At 41.2% G+C, this 19,147-nt stretch overlaps 1 protein-coding gene across 2 annotated transcripts in view; it reads right to left on the bottom strand.

Moving 5' to 3' along the window:
* Positions 1–19,147, bottom strand: part of bcas3 (BCAS3 microtubule associated cell migration factor) — a 382,954-nt gene that overhangs the window by 294,049 nt on the left and 69,758 nt on the right. For both annotated transcript variants that reach the window (XR_013845568.1, XM_080053534.1), the window contains exons 14-15: positions 13,083–13,216; positions 4,026–4,359 (exon numbers count right to left, since the gene is read on the bottom strand). Coding sequence is in view for 1 of the 2 variants with exons in the window: in XM_080053534.1 (XP_079909660.1) it covers positions 4,026–4,359; positions 13,083–13,216 (468 nt within the window). In the remaining variant the exon portion in view is untranslated. The remainder of the gene's footprint in view (positions 1–4,025; positions 4,360–13,082; positions 13,217–19,147) is intronic.

Genomic DNA, 19,147 nt, shown 5'->3' on the forward strand with positions numbered 1-19,147 from the left:
AAAGTGTGATTTACGAGCACGCTCCCCAAGACCCCGGCTTTCAGCACAGCTACTACAAACTTATCTTTCTGTCGCCCCCCCCACCCCCTCCTTTATTCCCCCTGCTCTATCTCTCCTTCATTTTTCTCAATTGCACCTCATTACTTTGCTCCCTCACTTTCACCTCTGCGCCCACTTTGATGTTTGTGTCCCTCTCCGTCTCTCATCGCAGTGGAGCGGTGACTCTCCAAAGTCAGACATCCTTTTAATGTTTGATGGCCTATTTTTCACAGTGTGGAGGAATGTGTGTGTGAATGTGTGTGTGTGTGTGTGTGTGTATTCTGGTTTGGGGGTTACAGAGCAGTCTGGGCAGGGGTGTTCAAACTTTTTTCCGTGTATGTGTGCGTATGTATGTGTATATGTGCGTATGTGTGTGTATGTGTGCGTTTATATGTGTGCGTATGTGTGCCTATGTGTGTGTATGTATGTGTATGTGTGTGTATGTATGTGTATGTGTGCGTGTGTACATGGCTGGGGGGTTGGGGGGCTGCATTGTGAGTTCTGGGGCAGACAGATAACAATATGACTTGACCCTGACCATCATGTCACAGCATCTTCACCTACTCTGAAAGAATCCTTTAAGGTGGGACACTGCATGCAAAACATTTTTTTTTCTCAAGCAACCTATACAGTGGAGGAAATAAGTATTTGATCCCTCACTGATTTTGTAAGTTTGCCCAATGAAATGAATGGTCTATTTTAATGCTAGGTTTATTTTAACAGTGATAGACAGGATATCAAAATGAAAATCCAGAAAATCACATAAAAAAAGATATAAATTATTTTGCATTTCATTGATCCCCTATCAAAACCATGCTTAGTACTTGGTGGAGAAACCCTTGTTGGCAAGTACAGAGGTCAGACGTGTCTTGTAGTTGATGACCAGGTTTGCACACATCTCAGGAGGATATTTGGACCACTCCTCTTTGCAGATCCTCTCCTAATCTTTAAGGTTTCAAGACTGTCACTTGAGCTTCAGTTCCCTCCACAGATCTATTGGATTAAGGTCCAGAGACTGACTAGGCCACTCCATGACCTTAATGTGCTTCTTCTTGAGCCACTCCTTTGTTGCCTTTGCTGTATTTTGAGGGTCATTGGCGTGCTGGAAGACCCATCCACGACCCATTTTTACGGACCTGGCTGAGAGAAAGAGGTTGTCACCCAGTATTTCATGGTACATCCATAGTTCCCTCGATGCAGTGAAGTCCACCTGTCCCCTTAGAAGAGAAACACCCCCAAAGCATAATGCTTCAACCTCCAAGACTGTGGGGATGGTGTTCTTGGGGTCATAGTCAGAATTCCTCTTCCTCTAAGCATGGCGAGTCACTATGATACCAAAGAACTTGATTTTGTTCTAATCTGACCACATGACCTTCTCCCAAGCATTCTCTGAGTCGTTCAGGTGTTCATTGGCAAACTTCAGATGGTTCTGTACAAGTCCCTTCTTGAGCAGGGGGACCTTACAGGCACTACAGGATTTCAATCCATTACAGCATAGTGTGTTACCAATGGTTTTCTTGGTGACTGTGGTCCCAGCTGCTGTGGGATCATAAACAAGCTCCTCCCGTGTAGAACTGGGCTGATCCCTCACCTTTCTCATGATCATTGATACCCCACAAGGTGAGATCTTGCATGGAGCCCCAGACCGAGGGAGATTGATGGTCATTTTGTGTTTCTTTCATTTTCGAATGATCGCACCAACAATTGTCTCCTTCTCACCCAGCTTCTTGCCAATGGTCTTGGTGCCCATTCTGGCCCTGATGTCCTTAGACAGCTCTTTGGTCTTGCCCATCAGATGTTGGAGTTTGATGTATTGACTCTGTGGACAGATGTCTTTTATACAGGTAACAAGTTGAGACAGGTGTGTTTTATACAGGAAACTAGTTGAGATTAGGAATACCTTTTTAAAGCACAAGCCAGAATTCTTTATGGTTGGTAGTGGATCAAATACTTATTTCACTCAATGAAATGCAAAATAATTTATATATTTTTTAATGTGATTTTCTGGATTTTCTTTTTGATATTCTGTCTATTACTGTTAAAATAAACCTAGCATTACAATCATAGACCGTTCATTTCATTGTAGATGGGCAAACTTACAAAATCGGTGAGGGATCAAATACTTATTTCCTCCACTGTAGATTTCTGTATAGTTTGCTTCCATTACATTTCTTATGTCATACTAGCTTAAATAAACTTAAGTTTAGGTGTTCATTTGATTAAACCTTGTCTGTTTACGTCTGTATATTTCTCCTATACAACCATCTTTAACAGACATTATCTCAACATAAGTTTTTTTTTCTTCAAGAACCTCAACTTCTAAAGTTCACTTACATCAACTAAACTTTCCATAATCATTCTTATCAATATTGTGTAGTGTATTGCAGAATGATTTGTTTATTTATTATACATACAGTACAGGCCAAAAGTTTGGACACACCTTTTCATTCAATGCGTTTTCTTTATTTTCACGACTATTTACGTTGTAGATTCTCACTGAAGGCATCAAAACTTTGAAGGGACATATGGAATTATGTACTTAACAAAAAAGTGTGAAATGACTCTTAAATAGGTCTTATATTCTAGATTCCTCAAAGTAGGCACCCTTTGCTTTTTTGACAGCGCTACAAACCCTTGGTGCTCTCTCAATGAACTTCATTAGGGAGTCACCTGAAATGGTTTAGCAAAGAATTCCACATGTGTTCATTCAAAGTTTTGATGCCTTCAGTGAGAATCTACATTGTAACTAGTCATAAAAATAAAGGAAACGCATTGAGCGTGTCCAAACTTTTGGCCTGTACTGTACGTATATAAACACCTTTGATTTACAGTAGTAATACATGTTATGGAGGCAAACTGCCTGCAGTGTCTCACCTTATAATGTATATTTCATCCTGAATTGTTCAAAGTATTTTGGAGAGTTAAAGATCCCACTCCAGTAAGCTGAAATGGTTATGAATTACATTCTACCGTAAGATATCCAATTACCCACTGAGTTTGATTCCCAGTGGTTTGGTTCTCTGAAGTGCTTATCAAGTTCCTGGCCTGGCCCTGGCTGCAGTGCACCCATTAAAGCTTAGGGAGATTCCTGGAAAGCCCTGCTGACGAATGACAAACTGTGATATTTTACACTGAGTGACACCTCGGGGGTCAAGCAGTGCTACTGACACGCTGTGTGTTTACTAGTGTGTGTCCATGTCAGCTAGGGACACAGCGGCGGTGTGAGCAGCCCCGCACCGCTGTTTGACAAACAAGTGAGACAAGGTTGTGCAGACAAATCAGAGTCCCTGGAAAAAGAGCTACTGAGATTACTGCTCACTGGAAACACACACACGCACGCACACACACACAGACACACACACACACAAACAACGAGAATTGGACTGAACTGCAGCAAACACTAGTACGAAGCAATTTTCAAAAATGTAATACAATTTAAACTTATTAGCCACAACACATTCATGATAGCAATAACTTATTAGGTCGGGGATTTGGTTCATTCAAAAGGGAAACTTTTTTTTCTTCCAACTATAAGTGCATTCTAAAAATGAGTACTGAAATGATTGGTCCATTGATTGGTCAGTCGATTGACAGAAAGTTAACTAAACTAAACAATTTGTTTTATGATACTGATATATTTTTTTTTCAGCAAAACAATATAATAAAGAATATTTCATTAAACCCATATGGTTGATAGCCAGTAATATCAAATGCCAGCAGCCTACAAAAAGCACTACATATTGTATCTGACTAGTGAAATGCTATATAAAATGTATTAAAAGCACAATTAATTCAATTAAGTATATGGAATGTAAATAATAGGAAATAACTACTCTTCAAGGGGTTTATAATATGCCCCTTCAAAACGTGTGGACAAAATAAATAAAAGGGTAAACTCCAGCGTGCTGATTGAACACACAGGGCAGGCTAAATACATCTCCAGACAGCCTTATGGAGCCCCCTACCCTACCCTCCCTGCTCCTCACCGTGTAGTGGAGAGCCAGAGGGGCTGCTGGACAGGCCTGGTATGGGGCTACAGCGGCCCCCGATGCCCCCTCCTCCTGCCCCCAGGATACAGCCTCCTCCTCCCATGCCTCCTATGCCTCCTCCTAACGCGGCCGCCCGGGTCAGGTCCTGCTCCATCTCCTCCAGGCCTGCGCTCTTCTGGAAGCGAGACATCCGGTTGACCACGCGCGGGGACATGTGCGTGCGGGCGCAGGGTGCTCCGCCGTAGGGGTTGACGGGGAAAACATGGGTGGTGCCCCGCAGGGTGCTGACGGCCACCCATCGACTGTCCTGGCTGAAACACATGTCCTGGACCTGGAGACAGGGACAAGTGAAAAGATTTACTATGTTTCCATTCACTATGCTCAAACAAACAACAGCCTTTCATGACAACATTTTAGAAGTGTATAAAAACTAAGCTGATCATTTTCTATTGATCTATGATGTAAAATGTATTTTAGAACTTAAAAAAACCTAACTGATGGGCAATGTCCTAATAGATTCATTGGAATAAAATCTTAAAGGTCACCTATTATGGTCATTTCAGGTTCAACATTGTAATTTGGGTTTCTACTGGAAACTGTTTTAATGGTGTGGTGCCCAATTTAGAAAAAAATATATTTTTCAAACTGCTATTACTGAATCTCCTCTTTTTAACCTCTGTCTGAAATGATATGTTTTAGAGTGTGTCTCTTTAGGCCACGCCTTCAAAAAAGGCCCAGTCTGCTCTGATTGGCCCTGAATATATCTGCCGGTTTGTATCTTACTGCCAGTTGGCAGTAGATGGAGATAGAGTTAAGTTATGTTGGTAAAGAGGGGTGTGGCTTCTCCTCTTATGACATCATAAGGGGAGAGAAATATGACTGGGCTTTTGGAACACAGGTTTTCATAAGGATGGAGGTGGGGAAAAAGAGGAAAAGTTGAATGTTCTCATACTTTGGGAGTCTTTAGACACACCAGGGACCCATATTAATGAAAAAGTGCATTTTGCATAAAAGGTGACCTTTAAACTGTCCTTAATCCTAGAGACAAAAAATAATAAAGCGAGGGGCTGGGATATGTTCCACTGATCTTGATGTACATAAACTGTGAATAGTTCACCACTGTCAGACAATCACCGAGGGTCAGAGTTAAATCTCTATGTCGTGTCAGAAGATTTAAATAATGAATGAAGGCCTCCACGCTGCGCCAGCTGTGGTTTTGGAGAGGTGTGAATATGTGTCGGTGACAGTGAGTGGCCTGAGCAGGACAAAACAGGAGAAAGGGAAATTGTAAATAATTAAATATTCTACATGTGCCACTGAGTTTGTATGTATTCATTAAAATGTATAAAGTCTACTCTTGTGCACCCCTAAAAGTGTCTGCCTGTACCTATTTTAAAGACATTACAATGAACTGCACTCAGTCAGTTATCTAAACATACTTTATTTTATTTAAATAGATTAAATACAGTATATATTTTTTTATATTATTATGAATTAATGGAATATACGGTTTACATTTCATAACAGCAAACAATACATGAATTTTTACTTGAAGTTCAATTCCACATGTATCACTGCCACTGTGTCTTTTTGATAAGACATGTACAGGGTGCATTTAGCTGCATTTGAACAACACTGGCTGCATGTATTTTAGTGGACAGCTGAATTAACTTCAATCTCCATCTCCACCTCTCCTCCTGTAAACTGGAGGAGCTGCTAATTCACTCAGAGAACCATTGCTAGAGTTTCAGGCCCAGGCTCAGTCCAGAGGCTGACAGCATAATGAGACGCTGTCTTAGCGAATCAGGTGCTGATTACACACAGACTGCGGCTGCAAATTCAATAAGAAAAACGGCAGCACACTTTTGTGTTGAGACATTTTTTTTCTTACTTAGTAAATCTGGTCCCGAACGTACAAAGAGCTGAAATAGTACTTAGGATGTAGGATTTGAGCTTAGGGAACCACCTACTCTGAAGAGGTGTTGTCCAAAAGCATTGTTATTGACATGATTACATGCTTTTAGATTAACACTTCAATCCTACCAAGTCGTAGGAGGCTGAGAGCCATTTTCAAAGGAATGTTTTTGTTGTTGCTGTGGTCAGTATAGAGTGGTGAACAAGTAGGCATCTAATCAAAGTGACACTGGCCCTCATTTATCAATCTTGCGTAGACCAGAAAAATGGGTGTACGTACATTTCCACGCAAATCTCGGCATTTATCAATATGGACGTGAGCGTAGGGTACGCTCAAATCCCACGCCAGCTCTCAGCTCGTGTACGCAAATTTGAAAACAGCTTGGACTCGCAGTGCAGGCTGTGCCGGGTAGCCGATGACTTTGTTGGACAAATATTAGAAGATAATACAAATGCAGTGCAAATAAGACCGAAATAAAGATATTAATCACTTAAAAATTAGCAGCTTATGGTGTGCAACTGAGTAGGAGAGCTGATTCAATAGTGCGCACACCGGCCACTTAGGAGGGCTACATGGGACTGCGTAAGGGCAGTTGTCTCCGTCTTGGAGCAGCTGGGGGGACACTGAGGCACGGGGGCTGCATTCATTCAAAATGTTAGCCTAAGTATTAAATGTGTAGTAGACATACACTGCTCTTTATGATACAAAAAAATACACGGCACAACATTCAGCTTAACATTTTATTTATTTGACGCACTTTGTAGATGTTAGTTCCTCTTTTAATGTGTCATTAATGCTAAAGCGAGCGATTTATTTCCACCGTTAACCGGCACGTTGTTCCTATCTGCTGGTGGAGCAGGACGGTGGGCGCTCTCACAGCTGATCGTTGCCGGGTCGGCTTGTGCAGCTGACGGCCAGGCTGACCACTCGTGCCAAGCGCATGCTGTCATACAGTAAAACGCTAAATGTCTTATTTTTAGTTTTTAAAACCCTTTTGAATAGTGCTATCTAAAAGGGCCAATACATTCTAATCATTCAAATCTCTGCAGACGTGTATTTATTTTATGGGGACCATTATCGGACAGTTGGTGCGTCTTTTTCTCCTCCACCACTTCTATTATGCCCGCAGCCCCGCACCCCCAGTTGGTTGCATTTCAGAACAGCAATACGCTTTTTTTAGTGGCGATTTTGAGTCAACACCAACGCTGTTGACCGCAGCAGTTATTTCCTTCCTAACTGCTGCCTTCTGTCGTTCTTTGATGCTGCTTGTAGGCTAATGCTCCGAAATGAAACTCTTTTTTTTTCTACTTTCGCTGTTATTCTGTCAATTTCTACTTCAGGGAAGTGCCGTATTGCGCATATCCATGTCGTAAAACCTCTGGGCGAGGCCTCTAAACTGATAAAATATAGGGGCGTGATACGCTAGTTTTCATCCGCCGCATTTATCAATAATGATACGACTGTTTGATAAATCCCACGCGACACCTGGCGTAGGGAGGTATTTGCGCCAGAATCTGCACTAGTTTCCACGCAAAATTGATAAATGAGGGCCAATGTGCCAGATTTGACGAAAAAAACTCAAGCTTTCTTGAGATATTGCGTTCATGAGGAATGAGGTCACGGTGACCTTGACCTTTGACCTCCTAAATGGAATCAGTTCATCCATGAACATTTAGCGTTTATGAGATAATACATTTTAATTTAAATGTTTTCATCTAGCAATCATGTTCAGTGAAATGCATTACTGCCCTGGAGGTAGCCTGAATGAACAGCAAAATATTTTTTTTCCATATATATTTTTGGGGAACATTTTTAAATTTAAATCGTCCAATTAATCGATAATCAGATTTTTTGTCCGTCTATAATCGGCACCGGCCCCAAAAAATGCGAATGAGTCTGAGGTACTTGGTAGTAGACCAGAGCTTTTGGCAAAGGTGCCAGTGTGATATGAGCTCCAATGACTAAGAGAAAAACAAAAGAGTGGATGGCATCCTTTGTTAGACGTCCACCTCAAATAGTGTCTGCCTCTCAGGGAGCAGACACTTGAGAAGATAGGATCTCTCTGAGCATGTAAGACATGCAGGAAACCAGACAGATGCAAGAGACAACACAGGCAGAGCAGAGAGAGAGAGAGAGAGAGAGAGAGAACATTAAAAAGGACAGAGGAGTGTCCATGGACTGATGAGGTGATAGTATGTCCAATGATGGCTGCTGTTTCAGCACACTATTAAATATAGACCCTGGAGAAAGTGCTAGGGGACTGGAAAGAATGATTGAAAAGGCCAGGAGAAAGTTAAGAGGAGGAATGTCTCACTCTTGAGCCAGCCAGCCAGTTAGCCAATCACAGAGATAGCTGTGTACCTGCAGGCCCCTCTAATCTTTTGCCAGGTCGGACTAGGTAATTGTCCCCAGCAATGACAGTTAATGGGGCATCCTCCGCATACCAGACAGTTACCTTCACTTCACAAGGATGAGTGAAAGAGGAGGTCTGACCTCTGACTGAGGGCTGATTAAGGATGACTGTGCAGATGAGAAAGGCCTACTTTGTGTGTGTGTGTGTGTGTGTGTGTGTGTGTGTGTGTGTGTGTGTGTGTTGTAATTGCTCATAATAGACCTGTCATAGCTCCAACTGTAAATGGGTGCCTGCCTGGACTTTACTGTCAAAGCCATTTCTATCAGGCAGGGGGATTACCTGAAGGCTTGCTGTGATTGTACTAGGCATAGTGTGACAACCGTGCATATATCAAACAGTTAGTCCAATGTTATCTTCAAAAAAAAAAGTGGAATGTTAACTGTTTTTGTTGGGTCACATGAATGTGCCAGTGTGGAGGTAGAACATTCCAGAGAGGCTGGAGGACTTGGCGACGTCCTTGTCACGAAGATGCCAAGCACACATGTTTAATGCTTCAGATTCTTTCTTTTTTTTAACCTGAAGAACTGTTAGAGAGATAAGGCAGCTCTGTCCACCTGAGAGGAACTTTGAAGGAATGAGGACAATGTGACAGAGAGTTTATTCATTAGAAAGGAAATACAAAGAAGATGTGATGTGACAATCCACAACCTCCTAGGACCCCGCGTCCACCTGTGTGGACATAACATTTTGGTTGTCTAAAGGCAACTATTAGTATCTTTAAAGATGAGCTAGTTGGACCTTTTCGGGTTGAAGATGGCCTCAAAATCAACTCCCAAACCTACTGCCAGTTTCTAGAAGATACTTTCTTCAAGCAGTGGTACAGGAAAAAGTCTGCATATTTCAGGAATACCATGATTTTTATGCAGGACAATGCTCCATCACATGCATCGAATTGCTCAATTGCATGGCTAGCCAGTAAAGGCCTTAATGATGAAACAATAATGACATGAACCCCTTCCTCACCTGACTTAAACCCTATTGAGAACCTGTGGGCTCTGCTTAAACGGGATATTTACAGTGAAGGAAATCAGTACACCTCTCGGAACAGTGTCTGGGAGGCTGTGGTTGCTGCTGCACAAAAAGTTGATCGTCAACAGATCAAGAAACTGACAGACTCCATGAATGGAAGGCTTGTGACTTATTGAAAAGAAGGGTGGCTATATTGGTCACTGATTTTTTTTGAGTTGTTTTATTATTCTCACTTTAACAGATGAAAATAAACAAGTGAGATGGGAACATTTTCGTTTTTTTTATTTAGTTGCAGAATAATTCTGCACACTAATAGTTGCCTAATAATAGCAAAACATATATATATTCTCGTAAGAAAGACAAAACCTCACTTTTACTTTCGTAAACATTCAGGTTTAGGTTCTTTAACATTTTGGATTTACCGAGAGCACTGCAGTTGTTCAATATTAAATTTAATCCTCAAAAATACAACTTGCCTACACATTTTGCACACAGTGTATAGTAATAGTAAATAGTAGCCACGTTACATAAGTGCATGAAAGCAGCAATGGATTGCCATCCATGTAACCTCAATGACTAGCTCCCTCTCCAGTTTGCCCCTGGGCGTTGCTCTATTCTACAGTCTGCTCCTCCATCAGGCCCTCACAGCCGTTATCAGCTGCAGGTCTGTTTACCTGGCCTCGGGTCACTGACTGCCAGCCGCAAGTTTGGCTGTGGAGACAGATAAGGCGTCTCTCCACCCACCTAACTGAAGACTTTATCACTCTATGCTGTGTGTGCGTGTGTCTCTGTGTATGTGTAAGGGTGTGTGTGTGTGTGTGTGTGTGTGTGTGTGTGTGTTTTACAGAGTGTGTGGTGATAACCCCTGGCCCAAGCACTAGGCTGAGGCCGACTTTCAGTGTTTACAACGGGTTGGATCAAAGCAGGCTGAGTGTGCAGGCGGTCAGCGGACCTGCCGTTTGGTCATACATTAACTATAGGCAGGCTGTGAGAATATATGTGTGTGTGTGTGTGTGGGTGTGTGGGTGTGTGTTTTCCCAGTCAATAATCCTGAACCTAACAAGGCCTGAAGTAGTTTTTTTTTTTTCATTGAGTAAGCACTTCTAACTTGCACTGGTAAATCTCTGCGTGTCACGGCTGAGCACACACAGGGAAGTTCAAAAGAAGCACGGAAAACCTTAACTTGAAAGGTGATTACTTATACATTAACTATTCCCGTTTTGAATCTATCATTTCTACAATCAAAGTAATGTCCATTCCTTGCTACTCTAAATAGATCCCCTAATAAAATGTAGATGTATTGTGTATCTTTGGCGGCAACTATACTGTATTAAGCGAATTTGACAGCTACCATTGAGCAAGCCAAGAGATAGCACACATTGTCTACAGTGGTAGATTTGTTTTATATCATTTTTAAACATTAAGGTTAAGTCACTATGTGAGGGTTCTAATTTTAATGGTGTTGAGTTTTATTCAAAGTGAACTCTTCCTTTATGTAAGATAACTTACATTCACAAAGTAGAAATTGGATCAACTTCAAAACTGGTTTATTGATTGATTTACACTGTAAGGTGTTCTTGTTATTTTGTCAACCATAGTATGATCTTCAATCAAATAATTTTTTTCAACCAAATGTCCATGCTTTGCTTTCCATATTGGAGCAAGGGCATGTTTTAAGGTTAAAAGGTAACACGTTATGTTTTAGGTTCAAAATTGTTATTTGGGTTTTCATGGTGTAGTGTCCAAAACCTTTATATTTCTCACGGTGCCATTGCTAAATCTCCTCTTTACAGCTTCTGTCTGAAACTGACAGTTTTCGAGACTGTCTCTTTAGGCCCCGCCTTCCAAAAAATCCCAGTCTGCTCTGATTGGCCCTGAATCCATGTGACGGTTTGAATCTGACTGCCATTTAGATTCAGGGGGATCTGGGGGTGTGGCTTATCACAGATGAAGGTAGTGCTAAATTCATTTGGTAATGAGGGTGTTGTGACATCATAAGGGGATAGAAATCTGACAGTTATTTTTTTCAGAAAGGTGTTTAGAAAGAGAGAGGCTTGTAGTTTATCATGATTTAAGATTCTCTGGTCACCCATATTAATGTTGAAAAAACATGAAACAGTGCATTTTGCATTATACAGTAGATGACCTTTAGATAATTACAGGCAGGTCTGTCCTCTTCCAGTAAATACTCTAGTGTTCCTCTGGTACCCCACGTGATTTGTTCAGGCATTGTAGCTCTCTGTAGAAAATCTACATGGTTTTTTGTGCTGTGATTCGTGTCAGGTTGCTCTATAGAAGTCATTAATGAGAAATTAAGACCAGAAAAGTAGTATAATAGGAGATCTTTAATCTACAACAATAATGGTGGAACCAAAGAATGCCACTTCTTCATCTGATGGTGTTCCCTCCGCTGAGTACTTTACACTATGCTTATACTGTGATTTTCAGGAGGAATGTGTTAACCAGCATACGACCAATACAACTGAAACTAGTAGCCTTTTATGATGTGTTTCATTAAATAAACAGCAATTTTCCAGATAAGTTTTCCTTAAAAGTTACAATCATTTAAGGGACAGGAAACAAAGTGGTAGCTGAGAAGAGCCATGGTAAAAGACACGCTTTTTATTTTATTAGACTTGCAAGACCGCGTAGAATGGAGGGGGGCAAGATGAAGTAGATTGGAACATGTAATGAGTTGTCCTTTTTTTTGTGATGATGTGGTAGAATGTTTGATTTTTTTTTTCTGATCTCGTCATGGCAGATTTTTCTCCCGCAAACAAATCTGTTTTAAATGTGTGTGTGGTTGAAAAAAGGCAGAAGAGGAGCGAGGCAATTGCTCAGTTGACAAGAAAAAAGGATCTTTGGATCTTCTAATACTGATAGAAAATAGCACCCATTGGGGATAAACTTCTACATAACTGATTCAATGAGGGCTCAGGAAAACATCTAGCCGTGGTGTGTGTGTGTGTGTGTTTGTGGGCGAGAGGAAGAGAGACAGTAAATAAACCAGAACTAGACTAGAAATGTTTAGGTTTGATCTCAATCCAAGCCATTTGTCTGCTGCTCCATGCTGTCCCGTTGCTAATGTTCTCTGGAACAGTGACAGTGTTAAAATAAACTCAAGTTCTGTCGTAAGCTAACACACCTGCTACCTGTTGGCACTTCTATAAATTGGTATTTGCTATATAAAAACACATTGTCGTCAATGTGCTACTCTTTGTTTGTATCCAGTGCTATCTTTATTTTCTGTTGGATTTTAAAGCTTTGTGTAATAACTCTTTCATTATCTCTTGTACAAATGCTTTTGTTTTAAGTTGAGAGGAACCAGCATTAGCGATAGTTTATATATGTTTAGTTGAACAGGCTTTTAACAGAATATTTCGGGTTTTTTACAGCCTGGATCTTGTTTTCGTAAGTTCTATTATGATAAGATTTTTAAAAAAATGCAGATGCAGCAACTGGTCCGACAACTTATTTGGAAGTGAAAATAAAAGGTCAAAGTTACAAACAATTCTACAAAAACTGTCTGTTGTAAATGATGAGTACATTTTAGATGCTACTTCAACACCATCATTGTAGTGTGTCTCTCTGCGTCTGTGTGCGTGTGTGTGCGCGTATGTGTGTGTGCGTGTGTGTGTGTGCGTGCGTGCTTGTGTGTGTGCATGTGTCTTTGTGTGTCTGTCTGTCTGTCTGTGTGAGTGTGTCTGTGTGAGTGTGCATGAGTGTGTGTGTGAGTGTGCATGACTGTGTGTCATACCTTGGCCTCAGTTTCCCCGCGGTGCAGGGTATAGAGGTGATGAACAGCGCTCTGTGCAGACGCCCAGGGGTGGGTGAGGATCTGGAAGACGTGAAAATCATGCCCCAGAGTGTCTGCAGTTACCAGCAGCATTCCTACAGCAAAAACACATGTACAGACGCCAGCATTAGGAATGGCTGACACAGCTGGCTTCAACACACAAACATAATGTTGTCCATTTTTGGTCTCTGTTTCATTGTGCTGTGAAATTATTATTTAATGTGTAGGTTTAGCTTCTACAAAATTGTATTGTTTGCTTGACCGATGACATGATTCTATACTGTATGCTTCAATTATCATTTGTGAATAGTGCTCAACGCCGTCATGTTTACTACAGATTTGTTTGCAGTAACAGTTTTCCTTTAATTCCTTATCTGCATAGTAGTTCCCTATTTTAGACATTTTATTTTATACATTTGTGTGTGCAACATCAAGCCAGTAACTAAGGATATAACATGTATAAAGGCAGTTTTAGATCTTACTTCAGACACCATGTACAGTATATGGCCTTCATATGCCAGCTTCCTTGCCTAGACTTTCATTACCCTGACCTATCGAGTGGGATGTGGTCAAATAAAATCACTTGATAAGTGGCTCAATGAAGGCTCACACGTTTTGTACAAAACTGAAACTGATGATTACCTCACGTGTCATTCCAAAATGTGTATCTTTTGAGTAGAAATGATTTCATTCCTTTTATATTACTTAAAGTTTAGAGATATAAAAAGGCTCTCAGTTGACCAAAAATAAAATGCGCCAGTGTGTTTTACCCAGTGTCACTGGTAGACTGGTAATTTGATACAAAGTCAGACTGACCAAAATCCTTAAACCAATAGTTCACTCCAGGGAGTCACACAAAGCCAGGCAACGCTTAGACACTTACTAGACAGCATGACAGAATAACTGTCCCTTTAAAACAAACAAACCAGCCCATTAAAACAAGGCCAGCTATCGTTTGTCCTTGTCATAAAATGTAGCCTTCCCCTCTCATGATGGCTCAGTTTGGTTAAAAGCAGGGCTCGAGTCGTGTGTGCTTCCTCAAGGACAAGGCAAGATGATGAGTGTCCGTAAAAGAGAGAAACCTATGTACTCATACATCTGTGTATGGTCACGGGTGTGTGTGTGTGGGTGTGTGTGTGTGTGTGTGTGTGTTTGTGAGATACACCAAAACACTTTACCGCAGCTCAAGCACAAGTGTAACCCCCTACTGACAGGCCCATTCATTTGGTCCCGTTTTATTTGAAGCTTGTCAAACGGCAGAAAGTATAGGCCCTCACCATAAACAACATGCTGAACAAACCACACCAGAACAAACCCAGATCTAAACTGGCTCGGTTAGGGAAAAAACGCCGCTCTGCTTTTCAAGCGCGACCCAAAAACCCCATCCCCAGAAGCCTTTTGAGAAGTTACAAACAACCCCATAGTTTGGGCAGTAACTCAAAATTTTGGAAAAACGGGTTTGAAAGATTTGAAAAAAAAACAAAAAAAAAAACATGTCCAAACCTCTGTCTTTTGACGACTCCCAGACATAAATGATATTAAAGTAATTAGCGATTTTTCCTTTGAGGTTTTTCTCCCCATGGAATATTTTATGTGGAGGCTGCAGTAGGTTTTAATTAGTGGCCGAGCTTTATTGGGTGGCATGTCAAATGTGAAAAGAGGAGGCTGGAATGGCACGAGATTAAAAGGATTCAGCACCAACACGTGCCAGGGAGATGGAAAACACTCCCTCTCTCTGGAAAGAAAAAAAGCCCAAGTGTGCTACAAAGTTATTCTCATCCATTCACATTTGAAAGGTTTCGTGTGTATGACCCAATAAGAGCTATATTTAAAGGTGATGAAGATGTGGAATAAGGGAGGTACAGAGTGGTATGAACGATTGGGGTCATGCAGATTATCAGAGATGGAGAAAGGGAGGAAAGAAGAGAAGCCATAGTGAAGTGTGCATTAAGACAGTGGTTAGCTATGCATGCTGTATCAGAGCGACCAGAACGCCAGAGAGCTAAGGCCCAGGGCCTGTAAACTCTTGAAAAACCCACGCCCCAAACGAGGTGCCAAGCCACAAGAAGCATTTGCGTCAACTGGGAATAGAGAGAAAAAAGGGACGGGGCCCTTCTAATTATAGAGTCTGGAAACGGAAGCGCAGGGTGATTAGGAGTTGAGGCGCTGCGGTCTGTTTATCTGGGAGCTTCCTCTCGCTCTCGAACCCTCTCTCCTCAACACTCCACTCTCTTTCTTTCTCTCTTTCTTCCTTCCTTTCTTCCTCCACTCTCTCTCTCTCTCTCTGTGTGTTGGCCGGGCCCCTCCCACCCAGTGGCTGGAGCGTCTGGCCCCTGGGTTCCTGACAGATGAGACTTGGCCGTGGCTGTGTTTCTCTTCTGCTGATGGTAGAGTCTGGGCCCAGTGAAGGCTGGACGTGAGTGCCCGAGGATTGGGGGTTTTGTGGCCGTGTTGAAATACAGAGGCCCTCGCCGTGAGGCGTCAGTGGGTTAGCCCGCGGGAAGGCCAAATTAAAAAGGAGCCCAGCCGCTCGGCGGGTGAAAAGAGATGGTTTCGGGGAAACCAGAGGCTGGCCGGAGCAGGGTTTGACACATCCTATTTATAACACCTCGTCCCAGAGGTTACAGTGTTATTTACGATGTTTTAGTACCAAAGTCGCTGGCACACACACCGAGACGTGCGCTAAACTGAAGGGATGACCTCTAATTTGCCATGTGTGCAAGACACGTGTCCGTATGGGACATGAGGGGAGTGATATAATCATTTCCATAAATATCAGATTTTGCTTTCTTTTCCCCAAAAAAAAATACTTTTTGTTTTGTTTCAGGCGTTGCTGTCCCATCACTGACCATCCAAACACAAAACATCTGCTCAATCCCATTACTAGTTTAAAAAGTAAAGCTTGTGCTAGCTTTATTCTTCAGAATAGCAGATGGGACGAGGAAGTGGGAGAGAGCAAAGCAAAGAACAAAATGGAGAGAGCAACAAAGAAGGCGGTGATTTCCCTACTTGGCAACACCAAAAGGCCACAACAAAACTAGTCCACTTTTTAATCAACAACACTAGACAAAAGCTTTGAAAATTGGGAACAATGTCAAATTATAACCATGGTAATAATCAAAAGGGAAATGTTAGCCTGCCTCTGCCGACTGTCGACTGTGGTCAAGTTAGTTTGAAGTTGGATATTTAAATGACGTTGTCTCCAACTTAAAACCAACTTCATAGCTGTGTCGGAACAAAGAGCTGTCATAGGCAGTAGATTCTAAAATTAGATTAAGTGCAAAAAATAGAGGAGGTCAACATGACGTGTTGAATTAACAAGCACACAGAAGTGTTTAGAGATGTAGTATCGGTGCAGGCAGGCTAACATTTCCCTTTGATTACCTGTATTTCAGCTAAGCTAATTAATATAATAAGCGTTTCTGTTGACTAGTCTAGAACACTTAAAGGTCTCGTTCAAATGAAAAAATGTTTTTGTAATGTTCTGTGAATACAATATACAATACAATATATTGGAACATTCATAATGCAATAAAAAATAACTATTAACAAATCATTTTAAGGTGCTTTAACTAACGTTTTATTGTTTTTTTTGTTATATGTTCATGTAAATTTAACTAAAAATAATAATGTTATATAATTAAGACAACATAAAAGATCATTTATGTGAACTAATTATGTTTAGTAAAGCGTACTAGTATACCCTGTCATTTGTCGACCCATCCAATTAATGTTCTATGTTTGTTAAAACAACTAAACTTGTTTAGTTTCACTTTGTGTAAAAACTGATACGGTTTAAGGCAACATGTTTCCACACAATTCTTTAGTAACCTCAACTATCTTGGGATACGAGTGCATTTGGAAGGCATTAGGCTTACAAGATGGAGTACTTTGGGGACTCGGATAGCTTTACTGTTACCAGGGTGCATACACTTCAGAGCAAATGGAAATGAAAGGGTATCTCTCATGAGACAAGGACTTTTCTTCAGGGAAAAAGACAGGACTCATGTGTCTGTATGTACTTACACATGTGCTGGACATATACAGTACAGATGTATCTGCATTATGTATTACAGCTAACCAAATTGTTAATGTTGCCATGTGTACTTTGACCACCTATACGAACCATCCAGGATCATACATTTCTCCCACCTTTCATCTCCATCCACATTGACCCTCTACTACCCACCAATCCATCTACCTCTAGTGTTATCTTAAAACACATACATGTTGAGAGTAACCTGCTGCATCCAGTCAATTCATCTTTTAGACTTTCCTTGATGGAATGCTAAGAGTTTGGCCTTCAAACTCTTAAATATTTTGATGGTTCTATTATAAAAGTAATAGATGAATAGGTATGTGTTCTCTCTCTTAACCAGTGCAAATGTGGCTACTGGCTTCAGTGCTAATTGAAGGAGGGAGGAGAGCATCCCTACTAATCCTCTCACCACCACAGCACCACACTAATACACCAGCAGATTTATTTCCACTGGGCAGCAGGGTAGCCATTAGGGTTAGTCCCATGCTAACAAGCCAAAGTCCACCACTTCTAATATAACAGAGACGCTGCAGTCTAACTAATTACATATTTGTTTTAGAAATTGTCAACAGGGACTGTTTTTTATTTTTAGGCAAGATTTTAATTTGAGTTTAGTGTGCATGTGTTATTATGTCCTTGGTTTCTAACGTTGGACTGTGGGCTCACACCAAACGCTTCATGAGTGTCAATGGCAGCCGGCAAGTCATTCATTTTCAATGTACGCTCGTGAAGAAGGGTTGTCTGGCGCCTCAGCTGCAAGGAGCTGCATGATGGCAGCGAGCTGAGCGGCCACAGGCGTCTATCAGAGCCAAACTTTATGCAAATGAGCAGTGACAGCGCCGAAGCAGCAGCCAATTGCAGATCGGGACGTGATTGTCTTCAGACAACCCACAGCAAGAAAACAAGTTCTGAGTGCATCAGGCCCGTCCCAGCCAGAATGGAATAGAAACTGTTCATTAAATTACAACCGTAATGGGCGTGAGATTATATAGGGGAGAGTGGGGTGAGATGTGCCACTTTTTACTCAAAGTGACTTTAAAGTGAGGCCTTGACAGTAAAGTCTCCAACTCACATTTGTACATATATTTCAGGGTGTTGTGCATCCATGGCAATAAAAACTTTGGATCTGGAATACACTGTTGAAGAAATATAGCTTTCGTAAAAAAAAATCTCTTGTGGCACAACGGTGTGGTGTAAATTGTGCCGTTGGAGAGAATACCATGGGGTAAATTGTGCCATTGATATATATCTCATAAACTGTAATGCAAGACAAATCTATTCGACAATCACTTATTTAAGGTTTATTTAAAGTAAATATTTTACAAAGATTGAAGGACAATTTTTTTTAAACAAGGCCTAGCAGATCTAATGGTTTTACCTGCAAAGCTCACAATGACAAAGTCACCATCATCATCTTTCTGGCCATCTGAACTCTCATCAGTGGTGTTGTAGACTGTTGTAGACAATCACTTTCTTTTGGTGACCAGAGTATACAGCCATGCCAATGGCACAACTCTCAGAAATGTACTTTGCACTAGCTGCTCTGCCCTTGTAGAACCAACTGCCACCTGGCATATGTGATTCCCCCTCCATTTCTGCCTTTAAATCAAGGCTCAAAACCCATCTGTACACCCTGGCTTTTCCTCCCCATTAACTATCTTACCTCTGCACTACTATCTTTGTTTATATGTGGATGTCTGGGCTTTGTCTTTTATTTTGGTTATTGTTATTTTACCTTCACCCTGCTAGATAACATTCCATTTTTTTTACCACCATTTCCTGACCTCAGACTCAAGTTTTGAATTACCAGGACTATCCACTTTTTTGGTTATTTGGTTAAAATACCATTTTGGGAAAGACTGAGCCGGCCTCTTAACAAATGGGAAACACACTTGGCCGTGGTCTATGGTCATTACACTATGTACCTGTATCAATGTGGCTTAATTGCCTCATCCAAAGCATCTTCTTAATGTCTTGTTACTTTTCT

The sequence above is a fragment of the Ammodytes marinus genome (assembly GCF_949987685.1).
Source record: "Ammodytes marinus genome assembly, chromosome: 3".
Classification (NCBI taxonomy): Eukaryota; Metazoa; Chordata; class Actinopteri; order Uranoscopiformes; family Ammodytidae; genus Ammodytes; species Ammodytes marinus.